Source organism: Copadichromis virginalis, linkage group LG9 (assembly GCF_057382275.1).
Source record: "Copadichromis virginalis isolate Kocher_CV1m ecotype Utaka linkage group LG9, C_Virginalis_male_GT1.1, whole genome shotgun sequence".
In the NCBI taxonomy this organism is placed as follows: Eukaryota; Metazoa; Chordata; class Actinopteri; order Cichliformes; family Cichlidae; genus Copadichromis; species Copadichromis virginalis.
The window spans coordinates 24,353,883-24,375,825 of record NC_140626.1 but is presented as its reverse complement, the minus strand read 5'-3'; the positions used below and the strand labels follow the sequence as shown (position 1 = coordinate 24,375,825).

Here is a 21,943-nt window from a genome sequence, read left to right as displayed (position 1 = left end):
ATCCAAAGCAACTGACATTGCTCAAGAGAGGTGGAGAAGAAAATGTAGCCAGGGTGGAGTGAGTGATTGTCAGGGGTGATTTGAAACAGAAGTGAAAGGGCAGGTTTACAAGATGGATGTAGTGAAGACACCTGACACCTGACGCAGGTTCAGGTGTCACAGAGGAAGATGCTAAGGATAGGGCGAGATGGAGGCAGATAATATGCTCTGGCATCCCCTAAAGGGACTGTGGTCAAGTGAGCCTTCATATGCAAAGTCACCGTCAAGCTAGCCGCACCCCCAGCCACAAACACAATGTTGTTGCACTTTTCTTACGCATGTTACGGTACGGGTGCCGACTCCTGCCATTTTCACTATTTTACCTCTCAATCCAACTTCAAGTTTTGAAGTATTAGCAGTTGATATATATAATTATAAATTAATTTCTAATTCCTGCACTATGCATTGAAAATAAAAATAAAAAACACGTTTATATATCCTGTAAGAGTTGATAATATATTTCCAAAGCAATATCTTCTCACTATACTGTACATTCCTGTTCACCCTGACCTGATCCCCAACTAAGTAAAATTGCTGCACTGTATTTTTGATTATGTGTGGGGTTTTTGTTTGTTTGTTTGTTTTTTTTATTACAGGAAAACTGTTAAAGGTGACGCAAATATTTCACTGGATTCTTACTCTGGATCACCCTCACTCTTCCTCCTCTGGCTCACAGCCCAAAGAACTGTATGATTTCTGAGAAAATTACAGTACTGTGCTTTGAATATTCTCAACTTTGAACTGATAATAATAATAATGAAGTATATTTTATTGATCCCTGTGGGGAAATTACTCTCTCTGCATTTAATCCATTCACTCAGTGAAGCGGTGGGCAGCCACTAACCAGGCGTCCGGGGAGCAGTGTGTAGGGATGGTACCTTCCTCGGGGGTACCTCAGCGTAGCTGTTCAGTGGAACCGAATCCCCGTCCTTCAGATCGTGGGGCGACCATGCTATCTACTGAGCAATCCCGGTCCCGGCTTTAAACTAAAACTGCAAAGGGTGGCACAAATATTTCACTGGATTCTTACTGTAGTTTACCCTCACTCTTACCCTTCCAGCTCACAGCCCAATGAATTGGATGCTTTCAGAGAAATTTAATAGTAAACTCTATCCCAATTACATTGGACAGAGTTTACTATCCTGAAGTGTTGTTCGTGGCTGAAAGGGTGAATCAGTTAGAGGCAGAAGGAGCTCTGCTGCTTTACAAGTGTGGAATGAAGCAACTGTGATGAGTTGTCACCTTTTGTGGCATGCTCCACTCCCACTGGTAAGCAAACTGAAGAGGATCAACACTGATGCAGGGACGGATCTAGAGAGGTGGCATGGGGTGGCATGTGCTGCCCTAAAATGATCTCTTAATACTCCTAATGCCACTTTAGCTTTGCATATGACAGTGTTCTTTATTAAAATAAGATAACATTAACACTTTGAGCCCAGCAACAATTACAGCTGAATATACATTCTAAAATTGAATATATTGCATAATTGTACCCCCCTTCCACCATTAACAAATGGTGTTATGAGTGTTGTGAGTGAGTGTTATTAACCCTCTGTGTGCTGCAACTCCAAATCACATGACCGACATGTGAAGCTGACATAGCAACAAGCTGCAGCCACCCTGAGTCTCTATTTTATCTCATGTTGAAAGTTCTTACTTCAAAGTACATCAGTTTTAAAATTTTAATGACAAGCCACTAAATCCAGAGCAATGATTAATTTTTTTTTTATAAGCGGTTAAAAAAAAGTAAAGAAAGAAAAAAAGCCACCTCTTTCCTATTGGTGGAAAAATGTACCATGTCGACCTGTTAAAAAAATGGCAACATGCGGGATTTGGTTGTTGAGGAAGAGGGGAAAGTTTGGGGAGTTTGGGCAACAAGAGCTAACGAGTGAGAGAGTTTTGAAATGATAGATAGCTGTGGAGTTGTGTTGGGAGTGTGTAGTTAGTACATTGTGTTGTCGTATGTAGTCAGTGTGTAGTCTAAGGAGCTTCTTTAAGTTGCTTGAAGACTGGATGACTGAGAACCTTCACAGACATAGTCAGTGTGTAATGTATTTGCTGTTTTGTTGTGTGCCAGTGAGGTTATTAATGAAATAAGACAATTTGCAGGTGCAAAAGACCTCAGCCCAGCAAATGATGAAAAACATTTGTTCATGACAGTGCAGATTTCTGACATTTTGTGTAAATGTAAGCAACAATTTGAATTTTTCTAACAGAAAACAGTGTGAAACCCAAGTTAGACTTGTGTTTGTAAATGAATCGCCCCATGTTGTGTAGCTTTCTGGATTTTATACTTATTGGGATACATATTTATTTATTATTTTTTGTAACTGAGATGTTTAATTATGTGGGATACAGAAAATAATTAAGTTATAGATTACATTATGTGCTTAAAAAACGCTTTGATTTTTCCACCTCATTTGATTTCCATGGCACCACAAGAAAATTTCTCTAGATCCGCCCCTGCACTGACGACACTGCATTGGTTGGGCGTATTGCAAATATTTCAAAACTGGAAGTGGATCGAGTAGCAAAATAGTGATAAATGGCAGGATACAGAAGACTCAGGTGTTTTTAAGCCAGTCAGCACCCATACCGTAATACGCGTAAGAGGTACGGCTGGCTTGACCGTTACTTCACATGTCAGTGCTGCTCACTTGACCGCAGTCTAAAGGGAGCAGAGAAGAAGAAGATACTTAGAAGTGATTTGAACCGATTTCAATAAAACTAAACTAAACTGTCGTCCTAATATTAACACGAATTAGTACTACTACTACCAATAATATATAATTTAAATTTACATATAAAAATTCTAAAACGTAATTTCCTGTCTAGAAGGAAGTTTGGTTGTTGCTATAGCAACCCCATGTAAGAAAACATGGCTGACAAATTATGAAGTCGTCGCACCAGTTTATAAATTACTTAATCTAAGCTACGAATATATCTCTTTCTTACTAACACCTCTGTAACATTTGGCATGATCCATTTAGTGTCAGCTATGGAAGAGGAGCCGGAGACCAGAGGAAAGCTGCGGGCTGACCCTTCTGTGAACACTCACAGACCCGCGTGTGGAAAATCCCAGGTAAGATCCACCTGACACCTTTAAATGTCTAGGGAACATCAAAACTAATGATAATAATACTAATGAAAAAGCTAACTTCTCTTTCGTTGTATCCCAGAATATTTCTCATGTACTAGCAAGCATCTTTAAGCATCTTTACACAAACGACATAATTAGAAAAGACACTGTGTCCAACCTAGTTCAAACAAAACGTGTACGAGGCAGCTATCATGACAGATACGTTGAAGAACTCCAACAGGTAATCATATACACTCATCTACAACTTGTAAAAAAAATCACTGTCAAAAGTCAGCTGAAGAATAATACAGTGTTATTTTTCCCCTATTGCCACACAGGTTCATTCGGAGTATGAACAGCGTATTAAGCAGGTTGACATGCTGGACAATCACATGATTCAGGCCAGTGCATGTGCTGCAGCCAAAGAAAACCAGGCCTATGAGAGAATGAAGGCGACAGCAGGAGATGTCTGTGATCATCAGGAACTGCTTACAGGTGAGATACTTTTAAAAACTTTAAAAACTTTTAAAAATATAACTGTGTTATATTGCTGTAATATACTAGTGTTTCTGTCCCTAAATGTATGGCTCAAAGGAACCTAACATATAAGATGTCATGACGCTGGTGGCATTCAACAAGATTTCAATCATGAAATTACAAACAAGAGGTGGGAGCTCCGGCTAAAACAAAAGAAGAAGAAGTCTGTGAACCAACCACACAGCGGGCTATTGGATTCAGGCTTCTCTCCTAGTAGTTTTTGTAAACTAGAGTAATAGAAACGCAACAGAAAACAGGTCTGCTGGTAACTCCAAACTCAACTATACTTAGTAAACAAAGCTGATAACAGAAAGATAACGTCAGTGCTCATGGAGTTGAGGGATGAGGAATGAGGGACCAAGACACTAGTTGCTGACCACCACTGCGTTGTCTAGGTTTATATGTGTGTGGTGAGCCTTCTGCAACCAATCGGCACTAAGAATAAATCAGAGAAGTGAGAGAGTAGTAATGAAGGTGAGAATAAGAACACAAAAAGATGATGAGGGTACTGATGCACTGAGATTGTATGTATCTCTGCACTCATGTACCAAAGAGCTCATCATGCTTGCTTAATCCCACCATCTACATGTGTTTATTTGTTTTCAGAATGCCTCATTTGATTCGATTTTTATACCTATTTTCAGTCAAATCAGCCTTTTCCTGGTGTGTGGATGAAGATCTTCTTGAAATGAATAATCTGATTTCCCCAAAGGATTACTTGGCTACACAAAAACCACATGTACGAGCACCAGCAGCAGGTATCTGACCCTCTTTAACATTTATCTTAAATTTATTAGTTGCCAGTGATTCGGTGCTACAAACTTTCTTTTCTTGTCAGAAAAGTGGAATCCTGCCAAACCGACCATTGCCTTCACCATGCATGTGTCCCGAAAGCCTCAGGATGATGGTTACACAGTCATTCGCCGCCCAGAAAAAACGGGCTTTGTAGACATCCAGTTAGACCACAGTGTGACCTTTGAGTCCTGCTCAGACACCCCAAGGAGGAAGGAAACTCAAAGGGAGGTGAGGAAATTGATAAGATCTTTATATATCGCTGCTGATCCCTTTTTCCTGGGCAAAGGTCGAGTAGGTATTTTAATTCAATTTTTGTGTTTCTTCTCCAAATACAATCAAAAATAATAATGATTGGATAAAAAGGTTGTTAAACAATAGCAAAAAAAGACAACCTGGGAACAACGTGCATTCAAATTCAAAATGTAATTCCATCAAAATCATCTTCCAAGCCAAACCAGACCAAGCCTAAGCCAAAATGGAAGGGTGAGCCAAGTGTGAAGGATCGAGCGGATGGCTGGGAGAAACTTCTGAAGCTGAAAGATCGACAGAGCTTCCTTCGCAATCCGCGCTTCCTTCCCCTAAATTCACAGCAGGGCGGCACGTCCCTCATCAGGCCCAGAACCAAAGGGAAGGCAGAGCCTGAGAGCAAAGGCGCTAAAAAGAAAAGGTAATTAAAGAGAATAAAAGGCTTTTTAATAATTTCAAGGAACATCCTTATCATTTTGTGATAAGGAAGCATGTACAGTTAAGGCACATTGCTGATAGGACATTTTTGCATGGGAAATGCAGGAAGCTCAGGCAAGACAATCCCCTTCAATATCCACAGCAAACACGAGTATCATTTACCTCAGTGGAAAACAGCTGTACCCCCTTTGTGCCATAGCAGAGATGTGTAAGTTGATACTCTGAACATGATGTAGTCTCACATAATGCAGTCAGGTTGTTTACATCAAATGCACGTCCCCACACTCTACTAGACACACACAGAATCAATATGTACTGTACATAGATAAACTCTGCTGGTACAGCCAAGCGTCTCTAAAAAAAAGACAAGCTGACTATTATGTGTGTTGTGTATTGTAGTGTGACTGAAAGCCACAACTGATTGTTTCCTATCTTTCACTTCCCGTGAGCCTGTCTTTATTGTGAATACACACAATGCTCAGGTGCGGTTGTGTTTGTACTCTTACTTTGAAAGCCCCGCCGAGGAGCCGATTCCAGTCTTCCTAGCAAAACCTTCAGTGGTGGTTTTCACCGACTATAGTGTGGGAAACATCTATGAGGTGTGTTTCAGAGCTTTTATAACCAGACAAAAACGGAATCCTCCTTTTTCTGTGAATTGGTGCACTGTAACAAGCCCTTGCCCTGCCCTTTCCTGTCTCAGACTACACTGGAGCTTAAAAACGTGACTTCTTCAAGCCGCCACATCCGAGTGATCCCTCCTACCACTCCTTACTTCTCTATTGGCTTGGGTGAGCTCCTTTTGGTTCTGATTGGATGGTGCATATTTTCTTGTTGTTGATGTGGTGAGGAAATAAGCAAGTGTGTCAAAGTGTAAGTGACTGCATTAAACAGGAATGCCACAGAGCTTTAACCACAAAAAAAGTTTTCATTTTGGACTACAGTTTTAGCATTCCTGTGGAGACAGCAGCTCCTCTGTATGCCAATATTAACCTCACGTTTTAACTTACACTAAGCTATCTGAAGATAAGCAGTACCACACAAAATTCAGATTGTTGTCATTGTGATACGTTTTGGCAGGGAGATTCCCAGGTGAAGGGGGCGTTGTTGCCCCGGGGATGAGCTGTAAGTACACGCTGCGTTTTGCTCCAGACTCCTTGGGAGACTACAAGGACTTTATAGTGGTGGAGACCCAGGCGGAGGGCCCATTTGTGGTACCGATTGAGGCATGGAGACCTCCTCCTATTCTCACCTGTATGTTTTCACTGCAATCTGCCCCACCAATTTTGTTGTTATTCACATTAGTTACTTCATTTGCCGATGTACTGCTGATATGCTTCCCTCTTATTCTTCAGTACCAAGAGTCCTGGACTGTGGTTACTGTCTCATTGGAGGAGTCAAGTTTGTTGAGTTTCTGTGCCAAAATGTGGGCCTCAGCACTGGGACCTTTTGCATTATTCCCAAGGACGAGTGGCCAGCTTCAAATTTTAGGGTAAAAAAACTGACACATATAAATATATCAATGTTTTAATTCAGTTTTTCTGCAACCAAACAGCTCAGTCTCATTCTCATTAGCTCCAATTTTCTTTATATAGTCTTTGGCCAGAACATACTTTTCTGAGCAGCCACCCTTTGCTGTCAGTCCCTCCCTTTTTGTACTGGAGCCAGGAGAGGCCACTGTTGTTGAGGTGAGTCTGGATTTAAAATCAGGTAGAGTAATATGTTAATTCAATTCTTCTTTGTTTTTTCCTTTCAGTTCCCCCACCTCTGACTTCTAATCAGCTGACTGTATCTATGGAAACTGAGCATGTAAAAAAAAAGTGTTAATGTGGATTTACAGGTGGTTTTCTTTCCAACCACCGCTGAGAAGAGCTGCCAGGTTTTCACTGTTGTGTGTGACAACTGCCAGGTGAAAGACATTTCCATTGAAGGTAAATCCCAACAAGAGGCATTGCTAAGAGCTATGCTCCGCAATAAATTATGCATTGTGTGTAATGTGCGTTTGCTTCTCAGGTGAGGGCCAACTGATCGCACTGGAGCTGGTGTCTGTGTCTGGGGGGGAGGAGCCTCCTGTGGTTGGAGAGGTGCATGACCTTACTGCAGAGCACTTTATCCGTTTCAGCCCATGCAACCCTCACTCTGTGCAACAGAAGAAGCTTGTCATCAGAAACAATGTGTAAGAGTCGCACGTCTCATGTGTTTTATAAGCAAATCTCTTCCTTTTCAAATTTTTGGCCACAGGGTAACATAAGATAGGGTTCAAGCACCCGTACTAGCTGTATTAACATTGCTGAAGTTTCCCGGATGGAATAATGAAATGCTAATAAACTCTGTTTCTGACTCTGTGTTGTTGTTTTTTGCAACAGCAAAATTCCTTTCAGAGATCAGTAAATAACACATTTTATGTCTGTTTCTTTCTCCTTTCTTCATCTCGGAATAAAGCCACTTGGAGCTTCCTTTTCACTGGCAGATCATGAAGCCCAACTTGCATCCTCTGCTTCCACGGGAAAGCCCTGATGCCTCACATATCCAGTTCCACTTGGCCACAGACGAGGTTTTCCATGTCAGCCCCTCAACAGGCATCCTGGCTCCCTGCCAGGACCAAGAGTATCTGCTCATCTTTTGTCCTAAAGAGGTAAAGAGGACTCGGGATAAATAGCTGAAAAAAATAAATAAATCCAGCAATCATTGTATCATTGTGGTAAACAATGTTGCATTTCTTGAATGAAGAATGTGTTTTCTCAAGTTAAAGGATTATCACAGTGTCTGCCACTTAGTCCTGAGAGACATCCCCCAGCTGCCACCAGAGCCTTCCGACACCAGGTTGATAAATGTTAATATAACAAAATAAAATCACAAGCTCTCACACATGATGCTTACTAAACAATGCCTGCCTTGTTCATTTTTTATTTTTTGTATCTAACAAATTGTATAATTTGGGGAGATATAGCGTCCTTCAGCCCGTGCAGCCTGGCTCCAAGGTAACAAGCGTCATCATCATGGAGATAGAGGTCAAGGGGTCAACGGAGCCTTATCAGATCTTGCTGGAGCCTTACGCCATTGTGATCCCCGGAGAGATTTTTATTTGCACACCCACTTCAAGGCAGTTCAAGGTTAGTTTCTAATAGTGGAGTTAAATCACTTCATTCTGCTCCCACATCGCTATTATTAATGAATTTATTGTTTCTGTGTTGTACGTGCACCAGATGTGGAACCACAGCAAAACCTTCATCTGTTTTCAATGGGAGAGAATTAACAGCAGCTGTCATGTAATAGAAGTGGAGCCATCGTCTGGCAGAATAGGTGCATTACAGAGTTGATCTGCTTAATGGTGCAAAAAAGTATAATTTTTAAATGTTTATATCTTTTTTGTTTTTTGGCTTGACAATTCTTTACTGGGCCGTATCCAGAGGAGAATGAATGTTTTGACTTCAGTCTTACTGTGACGGGAGGGAAAGCAGAGAATATTGTGACTAGTTTGGTTTGCCACATACAGCACCACCATGAGCCGGTCACTCTGGCTGTAGAAGTCTCCTTCAAAGTAAGATTGAACCACACAGCATAAATGCATTACTGTAGCGTCTATTTTTGTGACATTACTATCATTTGGTGGTGTTAAACAGGGCCCCACAGTGACTCTCAATGTGCCCAGCATTGACTTTGGACCCATAAGACCCAGAGAACAGACTCAGACTACCCTGCTCCTTACCAATACCACCCAGCTGGAAGCCTCTTGGATCCTGGAGAGAAAGCATCAAGACTCACAGGTACATAGGAAACACGATAAAATGAAAGCTAGGCTGACTGTTCATTCTGTTCATGAAGTGACTCCATATAAACAATCTGTGTTGCTGCTTAGATCTCAGTTGAACCCAGCAGGGGTCTCTTGCCTCCCTTGGCCTCTTGCAATGTGGACGTGCTCTTTAAGCCACATTCCTGCCAGCTGTTTGAAACTGAGCTGGAACTGACTGTGGAAAATGGGACAGGATGGTAAGGAAGCACAGTCACATAAAACAATGTGATTCCTCCTTTTAGTCTAGAATACAATCCACAAAAACCATATTAACCATATTAATAAGATGTGAGTAAGTAACAGCACTACCTGTGTGTTCCCTACAGTCACCTGTCAGTGCGAGCAGACGTGCAGTCGTCCCACGTCTGTCTTCTGAACTGCACGCTGTCCTTCCCTGAACTTTATGTTGGAGCTTCTGCCACAGGCACCGTAACTCTTTTCAATCAGACCCTGCTGCCATCACAGTTCAGTTGGCTGGTATGCAACACAACATTCACTGTATTAAGTTGCACTAGCGTATGCAGGAAAAGGTTGTTTCAGTACATATTATTAATGGGAAATAGATCTTTCTCCATGGACATGTGGGCTATATCAAGCTTGTCTTTTAATAGTTATTGTTGCTTTGAACAGGCCGAGCTGCAGGGCAAACAAGCTTCACTGTGTTCAGCCACCTTTGACCCCTCCTCTGGTACTCTGGGACCTAAAGTCAGCATGGAGATCACAGTGACTTTTACTGCTCACACAGACGTAAGTGCTAGTTTGCAGCATTTTTTTGAACACACCTAAAGTTTGAAAGAAAAAAGTCTCACCTTTTTTCTTCTAGCTCGAGCTGACCGAGGTTGCTGCTGTCTGTGAAGTCCAGGGAATGAACTCCCCTCTTGTTGTTGGAATTGTGGCCAAACCCAAGAAACTCAGTGTGTCTTACAGTGTGCCCGGTGTCTGGTAGTGAACTTGCCTTAAAGTCTTGCATCTAAAAATCCACTGCATCAAATAACTCCGTTTCAGATACTGAAAAAACTGTTTTTTCTCGTTCTAGTCCAAATGGTCAGAGTCCTTCAACACCAGTACTTGAGTTTGGAGATGGTGTCATTTTGAAGAGTGCTGTTAGCAAGCAGTTACTGATAACCAATCAAACTGCTATCCCGGCTCCTTTTACCGTAGAGGCAGAATATTTCACCTGCCATGCCTTGAAGCCAAATAAGCAGCCAGAGAAAAGGTGAAGGGAGCTGAATTATTGATCAAAGTATAACTCTGCTTTGACAGAAAATCTGACACTGGCTGCATCTTAATCGCAGATTTGCATACGTCACGAATCCGCTCCACTCTCTTCAAGCTAAGAAAGCAGAGGAAAAAGCACACGAGGGTATGCATCATCTTCAGATTGTGCTTTTGATATAAAGAAACAAGGAACTGACTCTGTTTGTTTGCTCGTTGCCAGAGTTTGTGAGTAGCCTGCTGGCTCATGGAAAAGGCGCCGCTTTTTTTGTCACGCCACACACGGGGACACTCGGAGCGTTTGAGAGTCGGGCTGTGGACGTGACTGCCTACACTGACATGTGGGGGGAGTACACAGACCACCTCATATGCAAAGTATGTTGCCACAGTTTAAGCTAATAAATGTGATGTAACTGATGTAATAAACTGGATATAAAACATGGATGTAGCTACTAAGTCTTAAAAGGTAAAGCCATTGTAGAACTACCTTAAATCTGCATTTCTTTTAATGGCCAGCAGGTGGCGACACCTGTTTTCTGCTCTACGATCTCAGAAAACATGTTCCTGATGAGTTTATGGTGTCATTTAGTACACACTGATGTTCATTTTGTAAACTGTGGATAAAGCAGGGAGTGATTGTGCAGTGTGTCTTGAGTTCTATGGTGAATCTAAATGGCCTCTTTCTTTATTTTAATTCAGTACTTTATTTTTGATCCAGGTGGGGGATCTCAAGCCTGTGCTTATTCCCATCCATATGACAGTGAAAGGCTGCCCCCTCTACTTCCAGATGACGGGCCCACGAGCACAGGATCAGAACCAGGGACCAATCATACAGTCTGTTCCACAGTCCTTTTCCCCAGCTATTTATACCTATATTTGTGTATTTTTAATGAGCGGCTATCTCATTTAATGAGAAATACCTCTCCTCATCATTAGGTTTGGCACTCATGTATCGGGTGGTGACACCGTTTCTCGTTCTCTTCGCATCAACAATCCCACCATGTTTGGTAAGTGTTCTCAGTAAACACTGTGTGCTGGAAAAGGACTTAATGACCCTGTCGTTTCCTGTCTGAGGGACTAACTGCATTCCAGCTTATTACTGGAATAAAAAATATCAAATGGGATTTATAATAGAGCTTAATAGATCAATATATATATATAATATATGTATATAAACAGAGCTTCGGCTTTACTGGTAGCTGCTGTTTTGGCGCTTTTAGGTGTTTTCGAGTGGCTTTCGGTGCTTTTGAGAGTGCTGTCCTTGCCATTGTGAAATCCTATTATCTGCTCATCAGTCAACTGGAAAGCACTTTGAATTGCACTTGCCCGTAGGACATAAATACAGCTTGAAGAAATAAGTTCTAAATGATATAATGTAAATGTCGGCTCGGTGACAGATATTCGTTTGGACTGGGAGACTTACAACGTAGATCAGAACGACGGTAAACTGCTGGACTTTGTGGTGGTGTTTGGAGACGCTTTCCCCCTTAAAGATGCTGATGGCAACGAGGTGCTGAGCAGCGCGCTGAGGCTTTCTAGCTTCAATGAAACAGCATGGGAAAAAACACGCACCACAGTTTCTGAGGAAACAAGTGCTTCTCTCCAAAGCTTGACTGTGAGTATATATTGAACACCATGATGCAGATGCTTAAAGATTTTACCACACATCCTGTGGGAAAACCTCATAAACGCACATTTTCTTCTTTGAATGGCTCGACCTAGCTTTCCTGTATTGATTTCAGGATGTGGAAGAGGAAGAATATATGTCTGAAGATGAGCGTGGGGAAGAAGAGGAGACTTGTCTTTATCCCTCTCTTGGAAAGAAAAAACTCATATCTGTCCACATCAGGCCTCACATGGGCAACCTCTCAGATTACCCCTTCTGCATCACACCGCAACAAATAGTACGGTCGGAGGATTTTAGCCACGTGCTTGTTGTCTGTTATTTCATCTGAGTAATGATGCTTTTCTTTGTAAATCTCAAGGTGATTCCAGCAAAGAGCAGCAGAGCCATCCATGTGTCTTTTACTCCTTTGACCCTTTCTGGGGCTGCTCGTAAGTCCAGATGTGTCGGCTTGGCTCTGGGTTTTATGAACCTAGACTCCGAGGTAAGCTGTTGTGATTCGATGTTAAATCCTGGGAAATGCAAACAGTAGATAACTGTGATCCAGCCTAAATCCTTATACTTTATTGTTGTGTGTAATTCAGCTGGCTGCTTGTGTTCCCGGTAAAGTTGGGAGGGCTCAGGGTTTGGATTTAGAGCCCGTCAGAGTGGATCTACTAGCAGCCGTTCAGACTGCAGCGTAAGCAATTATATTCCTGCTATTTATCCCCACCCGGACACCTAATGCATCCTGCTCGATTTATGTTTCTTAAATTAAAATAAGCTGAGGTTAGGTAAAAGCAGCTCAGAGGTGGTCTGATTAAGTTGCATATCTTCCTCTTGACTTCCTGTCGCTGCAGGCTTTTAGTGCAGGCGGAGGAGGACGATGGGGTGCTGGAGTTTTGTGCTTCGGCCGGTGATTTACTGATGGCAAACTCAAACAACGAGGTAGGTCTGAGAAGTGTACAACACTAATCAACAGTGCTCTGACATGCAAGTGCACACATGAGATGTTGATCCCAAGTTAATTTTGAACAGTTTCTTTTTCTTTTTTTTGCAGATAGTAGTGCGTGAATTTGACATCACACAAAGCTTCCAGCTGAAAAACACTTCAGAGATGCCCCTGCACTTCAGCCTGGGGACTCAGCCTCCATTTTCAGTGGTCAAACCAAAACCCAGAGGCCCGACCAGCACCTCCAGGAATCCTCCGTCTGGGGACAATCAGTCTTTAGTGCTTAAGCCACAACACAGCATGCGGGTGAGATGAGTCATGGATGCAGCAGCATCATTAGAATTTGATTTACACAATTATTTGTAAGTGTTGCCCTCTTTTGTTTAAATACTAGGTGAAAGTGGCCTTCCACTGTTCCCTGCCTCTTCTGGACCATGTGGAACAGACAGATGAGGAAATCCCTCCTGGGGTGAAGCTGATCCACGGTGCAAACGGGCAGATGAAGCTGAGGTTCGAGCAGAATCTCCTGATTCACTACAGCAACAACACCCTGCAGGTTAGGGACATCTGTTCAATGCGTGTATAACAGCTCGGTTGGGAGCTGCTATATGACCTCACATAGTCTATTTGCTCTGTGCAGACGGTGCCACTCTGCGCTCATCTGGATCTTCCAACACTGCGTTTATCTGCTGTCAGCATCGACTTTGGGCTCTGCTATGTGGGCCAGACGCAAACCAGAGAAGTAAATCTGTACAGCTGTGGAGCCCACATGTTCTGGAAATCTATTACAAGTAATCACAAATCAATCAGTGACCTCTATGTTGCCTAGAAATCTATCTTTCTATGTGAAGCCCAAATTGCTTTGCATAGCATGTCAGCCTTACTCGTGTCATTCACCCTGTGCAGAGTCAGTTGAAGGGGACTCCCATGTGTTCGGAGTAACACCTGACTTTGGACTGCTCGGGTCCAAGGAGCACCGCGTCACCAGCAGCAGCCAGTGTCTTCAGATCAGCTTCACTCCCGGGTAATGCAGCAAACCATTGAAAGAATTTTTACTATTGAAATCGTAAACAGTAAAAAATACCCAGCTAGCTTTATGTAACGCGTTCAAAGTGTGGTTATGTGTGTTTCAGTGACGACAGAGAGTTCAGCACTCTCCTGGTTATCCGGTCTCCTCTCATAAAGACGTCTGTCACGCTGCAGCTCCGGGGAACAGGATCCTTTGATGAAATGTCCAGGTCGAGCTAAATAAGCTAAAGGTGTTGAATCTCTTTATTTATAGTTGATCTGTAAGAATATAAATAAATATAAAAGGTCATTTCTGCTCTTCTTTTATTCTTTATGTACAGCGGCATTAAAGTGCTTGCAGCGAACACTAAGTCATGACTGTTTTCATAAAGACATTTAATTACGAAAAGATACAGACAGAAAGATGCAGCATGTTAAGACTCGCAGTAGCAAACTCCAACTTCCTGTGTTTAAATATTAATTAGTGATTTATCCAGTAAAACAGCAATGTGGCTTCTGTTGGCACATAGCCTTGAGGCCACTTCATTGTGAAATAGCTATATAATAGCTACATTCACATGTATCATACAACTCCAATTTTAAAAAAAGTTAGTAAACTTCAAAATCTAAATAAAAGGAGAATTCAGTAGTTTGCAAATGTTCGAACCCATATTTTAATCACAACAGATCATAGAACAGTTATGAAATGTTTAAAACTGCAGCAATCCACAATTTTAAGAAAAATATTGGCTCATTTTGAATCTGATGTTAGCGACACACCTCCAAAAAGCTTGGACAGTGCCGACAAAAGGCTGAAGAATTAAGTGATTCTAAAAAGAAACAGCTGGAGAAACATTTTACAGTTAATTCGGTTCATTTACAGCAGGTCAGTATCGTGACTGGGTATAAAAAGAACATTTCCCAAAAGCCTTTCAAGAAAAACCACTAAACAAATTGCATCTACAAATTCTGAACACATTTCAGAATAATGTTGCTCAACTTAAAATTGTGAAAATTTTGAAAATCTCATCATCTACAGTAACATAATATCATCAAAAGATTAAGAGAATCTGAAGAAATCTCTTCTGTGTTTTTTTTAGATGTCTTATGCAGTCTGGAAAATTTGAGGCAGCAGCTAACCCTCCATTTTAGTCCCAGTGGACCTAAAAACCATGCAAAATGCCCAAGAGACAGTAGCCAGAGCAGAAAACTGCCAAAGACACTAGAAAAGCTTTGAACATTGCTTTAAAAAAAGACTTTCCCAGTATTTTAAGGGTTCCCTGAGGTGCTCCTCTTACTGACAGAGAGGCCTCATTGATTCCCAACAAATCGATATCAGCCACAGTTTGCATGTGCATTTTTTCCATTTTTCTAGGAGACCACTTAGCAAAATGTAAAAGCTAGAAGGATAAGCGCCAGTATGTAAACATGTTCATTAAACATATACTCTATTCTAACTGGTTTTCCCAGCACTCGTAAAGGCAAAGGTTCAATACTCAGCAATCAGTTTAAAATTCATTCTGCATGGTTTTTTACACATGAGACACATGAATATTAGTATGATTTTAATATTTCTGCAGATGGCCAATAGACAAAGGTTATGTTATATACTATGACCTATATGTAAGCGTATATGACTCAAGTATATAATGGTATAGTATGTGGTTTGTCTCTGGGGAACCCTCCTGATCTCCAAAATTCTCTCAGGTGATGCTAGAAAAACCCCCAAAACAAATAAAAACCATGTGAACTCCCCCACACTCACAGGCTGTGAGTGTTCATAACAGCTGCATGCCGTGTTCATCTGCAGCACAGTTTAGCATCTACAAGCACTCAAATCCATAGAGAGATGCAAATGTCCAATTGATATTCATTGCACTGAAGCAGTCTTACAGAGAGCAAGGGCATGTCTGATCACAATAAAACACTGCTGTTTGGAACTAATCTGATGCTGGGCCCAAGGTCAGTTAAGCATTCGTCATTCTGATTGTCTCCCTCCGGGTTTTGTTTTTATGCCCATTGTAAATAATTTTTGGTACACAGGTAGCCTTTTTCCCCCCAAGATACAAATGAAATGCACAATGCAAATGCTCAGCAATCAAATGAGAGGCAAACATAGTCAGTGATGTGTGGTTAAGTAGAGCATTTGATCATTTAGTGAGGTGTAATACTTATAATACAGTTAGCAATGTGCTGCCATGTGTGTGTGCTCCTATTAGCTGACATGCAGGGAAAAGATACAGATTATTATTCATGCTAATGGTAAAATAGTATCACAGTGTTTGCAGATGCAAGTGTTCGTGCTCTTTATCTGACAATTTAAAATGCTCAAATGGAGCTATGATGACAGTCAACAGGCACTGTCAACCCACTGAGATCAAGTGAGGGGAGTTAGAAACACTTCAGCTGCACTGATGAAGCAGGCATGTGTGGAGAACTGATCACTGCCCCACCACCACCAAAAAAACAAAAAAAAAACAAAACCAAACCTTTGCCAGATTGATCTTGAAAATGAGCGTTTTATTCTCAGTGGGATTTTTTACCTGGATATGAAATAGTTCATATCATCCCAAATATCAGTGTTTTCCAAGTCTGGATGGATAGAAAAAAAGACTTCTAACAGCTTAGTATGGATACAATGAGACAAACACTGCTGGCCTGTCTGCACACCAGATGTGGAGTCCTGACAGAGCAGCATGATATGAAAATTTGACATATATCTAATGCTCATCTTGCATAACCTTTAAAGTGGCAATCCTCAACCCATCAACAGCTGTGTCACGATTTTTGTCCTTTCTACCGCATGCTATGTATCGACATACGGATACAATTAAAATCACACACTGTAGTTAATTAAAGGAAACAAACAGGAGGGAAAAAGCATAAATACTTCCCCCAAAAAACAATGACATTTGGATTTTAGCTCGTCTTCCTTTGGTTGGGATGGTTGAAGTTTGTCCAATCTGATTATGCCTAATGCCAACTTCATAACCTGCTATGTCCACCATATTGCTCACTACATGTATGAATCAATACCAAGGCTGGTATTGGTATCTGACTCAGTAGGATTGATACTTTGTTTCTATCGTCTAAGTTCAGCATGTAGCTTTAATTATGTCACAGTTATAGCGCAACAACACACAGCAACAGAAGAGGACCCACAGTGCTTTAGAGACAGGCAAAATTTAAAAACTATGTAAAATTCAGTGTTTTAGTGGTAATTAAAAATGTCTCAATTTGCAAATCGATGATGATTAATCTCACGAGTCATAAACACTGCCCTCCCCTACACAAGCTGCTTTTATACGTTAGGTTGGTATCAGATCAATACCAAAAACTTGCAGTATCTCCCAGCATTAATGTAAGGTCAGCTGCCTTTATAAGTTAAAAGTATTGAGATTGCTATCATCACTGTAAATGTGTTTACTTGGCATTGGATCGATAGTAGTATTTGCAGTATAGCACAGCACCTCCGTCCACCTGAACTTTGCGACACAGAGCGTAGGAGCACAGGAAAATACGTATTTGCCCCTGATGTCCACGGTGTGGCGGTACTCTCTGAGGTTTGAAGCCGCTGCCGTGGAAACGCACCACCGGACAGCGTCACCACTTCCTGGAGCTCACGTTGTTGCTGACATCAGAGGCGCAGCTCCGGGGTGAAACTCGGCTCTCTCGCTCCTCTCCGTAGTGTGTGTTGAGACAAGCAAAGCGCAGGGCGAAGAAGAAGAAGAAAAAAAACTTTACTCTGAAACACATCGGCCACTGCAGGTTATTCCCCTCTGTCCACTCCACTCTGGATTTATGCACCTCTGAAAGAAGAAGAATATCTTTGCGCCTGAGTGCAGCTTGTTCTTGTTGTTATTTCTGCGCTTAGTCCAGAGCGCAGTTTCCGGATATCAGCTCACTGTTTTTGGAAGATTTTCTCCGCATCTGTTAGGATTTTTCCGCTCTTCCTGTCGCGTGTCTGTGATAACTTACAGCCCACAATCAGTTCATTTTCAAAAATCCTGCAGCCGCAACTGGATCATGGACACACACAGATAACAAGGTAAGAACCACTGTGGGGTTTTCCCCCTTATTTGGGAGCACCGCTTGTTACTATTATTTCTCATTTATAGGAAATAAAACTCCACGACAGTACAGTAAACTTGCAGATATTAATTATGTTATTATGGGTTCTTTTTAAGTGAGTGCTCGTAACACAAATCACGTGCAGTGCATTTACAGGTAGGCCTTCCTGCAAGTGGAAAGTGTTAGTTGGAGAGCTTTCAGGTGATTTCAGTGCGGCTGTTATGATGCTGAATTTGGATTTGGACAAGGAAAGAGACACGATAAAGTTTTAAAGACACAACAAACTGTTTCTGTTGCAACAAAAAGAAAATAGTGGGGAGGGGGGAAGTTTGCTTTTTGCTAAGTGGTCGTTTCCAGTGCACAGCACAGAATCTAAAGACATCTAAATTGCATGTCTTTAGATGTGACTGATTGCTGGAAAGTCAGTGCCATCATATGTGATTGTAGAGTCATTCATAGCCCGTGTCCTTCCCCTCTCTCTGCTGTCAGTTTTCCAGTCCTCTGTGATTCACTGTGGTTACTTTAGCTGGTGTTTTTCTTGAAAAGAGGAAACCTCAGTGTTCTTGTCCTGAAAAGTCCTTCGTGTGTTACTTTTTTTTGTTTCCTGTCCTTTTGTTTTCGGTTTCGAAGAGATTTTTCTGCCTTCCTGAGGCGGTGAGAAAGCGACGAGGATGCAGGTGAGCTTCATCCAGAGATGGCAGAGCTCTGAGATGATGCGCTAAATTAGATCTAATGAGGCCACCGTCTTCATCAAATCAAATCAATTGGAAGTGCACTCACGAGAAGGAGCCTGAGCGGCACCCTGATGGATGAGTTCATCATCGCTGTGGCGTGCCCTGGAGCTCAGGAATAGCCTTAAACTGAGAGTCAAACTGTCAAGTGGAAACCACCCACAGATATGGCTGGCGTGCCTCTAGCAAAACAAACCACTGTGCTGATAAGAGGACAGAATCCCACAGTGAATGGTGCCAGACACAAACGTGCTGGGTTATTAATTGCATTTTGATGGGACTAATGAGGACAAAGGTCAGGGAGGAGGAAAAAAACAGGTAGAAAGTCTGTTAAGCAGAGTTTCACAGCGTCCCATTTAATCTGAAAAACCTTTGAGAACTGCATGGGAGTATGTCATGTGCAACAGAGTTTGCTCATGCAGATTGTATTATTATTAATATTAAGACCCCCCCTGCAGTTTACTTATGAGAAAGTTATGTTCACTCCTTTTAACATCATGGTGTCACCTCTTAGTGTCACACGGGAGGCTTTGCCGGTCATTAGTTCAGCATCACGGCCTCCTTTACCCCACGCTGTCCGCTCCACGATGACCATAAACCCGTGCTATCATATGCTAAATTCACGGGAGCTTCACTGCTTTCCAGATGCCCACTGAGGAAAAGCTGGCCTTTCAAAGATTACTGTGAGAGAGATGACAGAGTACAGAGAGATGGGAGGATTGGTTTCTCTTGAATCCTTGTTTTTTTTAATATATTTTTTAATATTGCTTGATTACCAGCTGTGATAATATGGCTGCTGTTGTTTTCACCGAGTGTTCATGCATGTGCTATCGAGAGCAAAATGGCCTGTCAGGGATTTATTGGTATTTTCTTAGGTGTTTCTAACAAGACAACTTTTCCCTTTGCAGACCATAATGCAGAAACTGATGCTTGTCGTGACAATCACATAGTTTATCCAGCAGAGCTGCTCAGAATCCTGTGTCAGTAATACTCTACAGTAGGGCTGTTCGATATAACGATACATATCGGATCAGTTTACGCTATCGTTTGTTTCGTTGTGTCGCAAAATAAACTGTTTACAGCAACATTTTTTCATCGTTTTGATGGTCACTGTAGTGGCTATATTCATTTCTTAAAGTTATCTCTTTCTCTTATATTTAATATAACCACACTAAGGACGGACAAGCGCCTGTTTTTATGCGTAGCAACAACGACGGTAAAACCATCACGTGTCCGCTTGTTTATTTTCCACATAAACCTTTCACAATAAAGCTCAAGATCCTGTTGAGACTTTTCAAAATAAACTGAATCACGTGAAAGAGTATGTAGATTATTTATGGATGAAAAGCAAAAAAGAGCCGTCAGGTGCTAAAAAATAAACCTTAGACTCAAACGTTAGAACAGGCTTTTCCCCGCAGCACGCCTTGTAATAAATACTCACAAAGAAACGGCGGCCGTTACAACTTATGTCTAAAATGTATCGTTTCATGCATCGGTTAAAACACTTGACTCCAGGTACACGACGCCCAGCTGGAAACACTTCACACAAGTCGAGCTGCCAGAGGTTCACAGAATTTACAGAAAATGTTAAATTTTTGTGATTTATATCGTTATCGGGACAGTAGATGTCTTCTATCGGGATATGATATTTTGGTCATATCGCACAGCCCTACTCTGCAGTGAGTCCTGCAGCACATGTTGCAGAGTAGCGTCACAGCTGAGCAGACAGTGCAAAGTCAAACTGTCTTCATAGTGAATCGCAATCTATTTTGTGAAGTGCAGTGCTGCAAAGTTAATAGACAATAACTCCATTATTTGTTCCTATTTCTATACAACTCTTTTATACTGTATGTACAGTACTGTGCAAAAATCTTGAGCTACCCCTAATTTCTTGATATTTTGCAATGAAAGTGCGGCGGGGCAGCAATCTATTAAAATGCGCAAACATGCAAAAAAGTACTGTAAATAGTCACTGTTGTACCTGTGTCCTGGCCCCCTCTCTACATATTGACAGTTTGAACCAGAGCTTTCAAATTTGGATTCATCACTCCATCAGACCTGTTGCCACTGATTTTTCAGTCCATTTCTTGTGTAACATAGCCTCTCCTCTCCGTTTACCTTCCTTAAGAATGGTTTCTTAACAGCCAGTCTTCCACTGAGGCCATTTCTGATGAGGCTTCAGCAAACCGTAGATGGATCTGCTCAAGGTCCAGATGCATCTCTGAGGTCACGCGTCAGGTTCTTTGATGGATTTGTTAAAGACGTGACTTCCCGGTCATGTTCATCTGCTGTAGATTGTTTTTACTTCTGCCGCTTCTTGTTTTGTCCTCTTGTTGTCCAGTTTTGTCAAAAATGTTTAAGAACAAACTGCGCAACATCCTGAATTATGCCAAGTTTTCAGCAAATGACTCATTTGGAATCATTTTCTTGGTGCCAAAATACTATTTTACGCCTGTCACACTGTGTTATCTTTGGCATTTTATTGTGAATTCAGCTAAAGAAAGGGGAACAAATTATGTTTTTCCAGTGTGCTGGTAGTAACAAAGTAACAGAAGATACCATTTTAAAATGTTTTTCAGTTATCTGTTATACTGCATGTATACAGAGTGATTCATAGGTCAGCGTTAAGTGATGTAACAAACAAACAAAAATCTTCAAGTACAAGGACTGGACTGAAAATCTGTGAAAAAGCACCAATGTCGAAAGAAAAACTTTAAAAAGGCCTCCAGAAAGCCTGGAGAACTGTTGCTCAAGACCACTTAAAAATTACAAGAAAGCCTTCAAAGCAAAATATAAAGAAATAAGGGGTATTTTGTGCAGCACTGTTTAAATCTATAAACACCAGATGTAAACAGATCAGTTTCAGATGTGTTTCTCAAAAATCTGGTTTGACTACAAAAACCAACCTTTGGTTTGGCAGCTTTTATAATATACATTTAAACTTTGAATGTATGAAGTCAGAGTTTGACGAAGGTTGTAGTCTAAGACATGGATACTGTGTGAAGACTGATGGACCAAAAGAGAAGACAAAGAAAACCTTTTTCAGTTCAGTTAATGGAAAGGTGCAGTTTAAAAATGTGGAATTGAGCTTCGGCTATAGTTTTGTCCTTTTGATTTCCATCACTCTTTAATAGACTCCCCATAAAATCTGAGCTGAGTCCATGTCTGTCAGATTCACTTGAAAGCCAAAATCCTGGCTTTGATGCGCAGAGCAGAGAGAAAGTTTTCAGGAGCACTGCAGTTTTTATTTAAGGCTCATAATAAAAATGTTTAAATACCAACACTGTGACTCTTTCTAAAGAAGTTTAAGTGAACTTGTTGGTCATGTTGGTGCTGTGAAGTGCAAGTCACCATGCTCTGCCAGGTCTTTCTAGTAGATTGGTGAAAGACATCATTCAAAAGTAAAAGACTCATAAAAGCGTTTCAGGCTTTGATGAAT

General features: G+C 41.4%; 2 protein-coding genes across 4 annotated transcripts in view; both read left to right on the top strand.

The window, feature by feature from the left end:
- Positions 1-2,875: 2,875 nt before the first annotated feature.
- dlec1 (DLEC1 cilia and flagella associated protein) lies at positions 2,876-14,014 on the top strand. Of its 2 annotated transcripts, XM_085468318.1 has the most exons (38): positions 2,876-3,121; positions 3,219-3,359; positions 3,457-3,613; positions 4,300-4,413; positions 4,494-4,678; positions 4,900-5,117; positions 5,649-5,733; positions 5,835-5,922; positions 6,212-6,385; positions 6,487-6,623; positions 6,727-6,819; positions 6,972-7,062; positions 7,145-7,307; positions 7,574-7,766; positions 7,878-7,954; positions 8,082-8,244; positions 8,338-8,434; positions 8,542-8,672; positions 8,755-8,898; positions 8,991-9,121; positions 9,251-9,401; positions 9,555-9,671; positions 9,748-9,866; positions 9,961-10,140; positions 10,220-10,287; positions 10,363-10,514; positions 10,858-10,973; positions 11,076-11,146; positions 11,537-11,754; positions 11,882-12,043; positions 12,125-12,247; positions 12,348-12,442; positions 12,603-12,690; positions 12,803-13,000; positions 13,089-13,250; positions 13,335-13,485; positions 13,601-13,718; positions 13,828-14,014. In XM_085468318.1, the coding sequence occupies exons 1-38, from the start codon at positions 3,017-3,019 to the stop codon at positions 13,940-13,942; spliced, it is 5,091 nt and encodes a 1,696-aa protein (XP_085324444.1). In that variant the 5' UTR covers positions 2,876-3,016; the 3' UTR covers positions 13,943-14,014. The 2 variants fall into 2 exon arrangements, with proteins under 2 accessions (XP_085324444.1, XP_085324445.1); XM_085468319.1 differs by lacking the exons at positions 2,876-3,121; positions 3,219-3,359; positions 3,457-3,613 and adding an exon at positions 3,752-4,129.
- Positions 14,015-17,316: 3,302 nt separating this feature from the next.
- The window catches only part of map3k22 (mitogen-activated protein kinase kinase kinase 22), a 41,216-nt gene continuing 36,589 nt past the window's right edge, over positions 17,317-21,943 (top strand). For both annotated transcript variants that reach the window (XM_085468317.1, XM_085468312.1), the window contains exon 1: positions 17,317-17,750. The gene's annotated coding sequence lies outside the window, so the exon portion shown is untranslated. The remainder of the gene's footprint in view (positions 17,751-21,943) is intronic.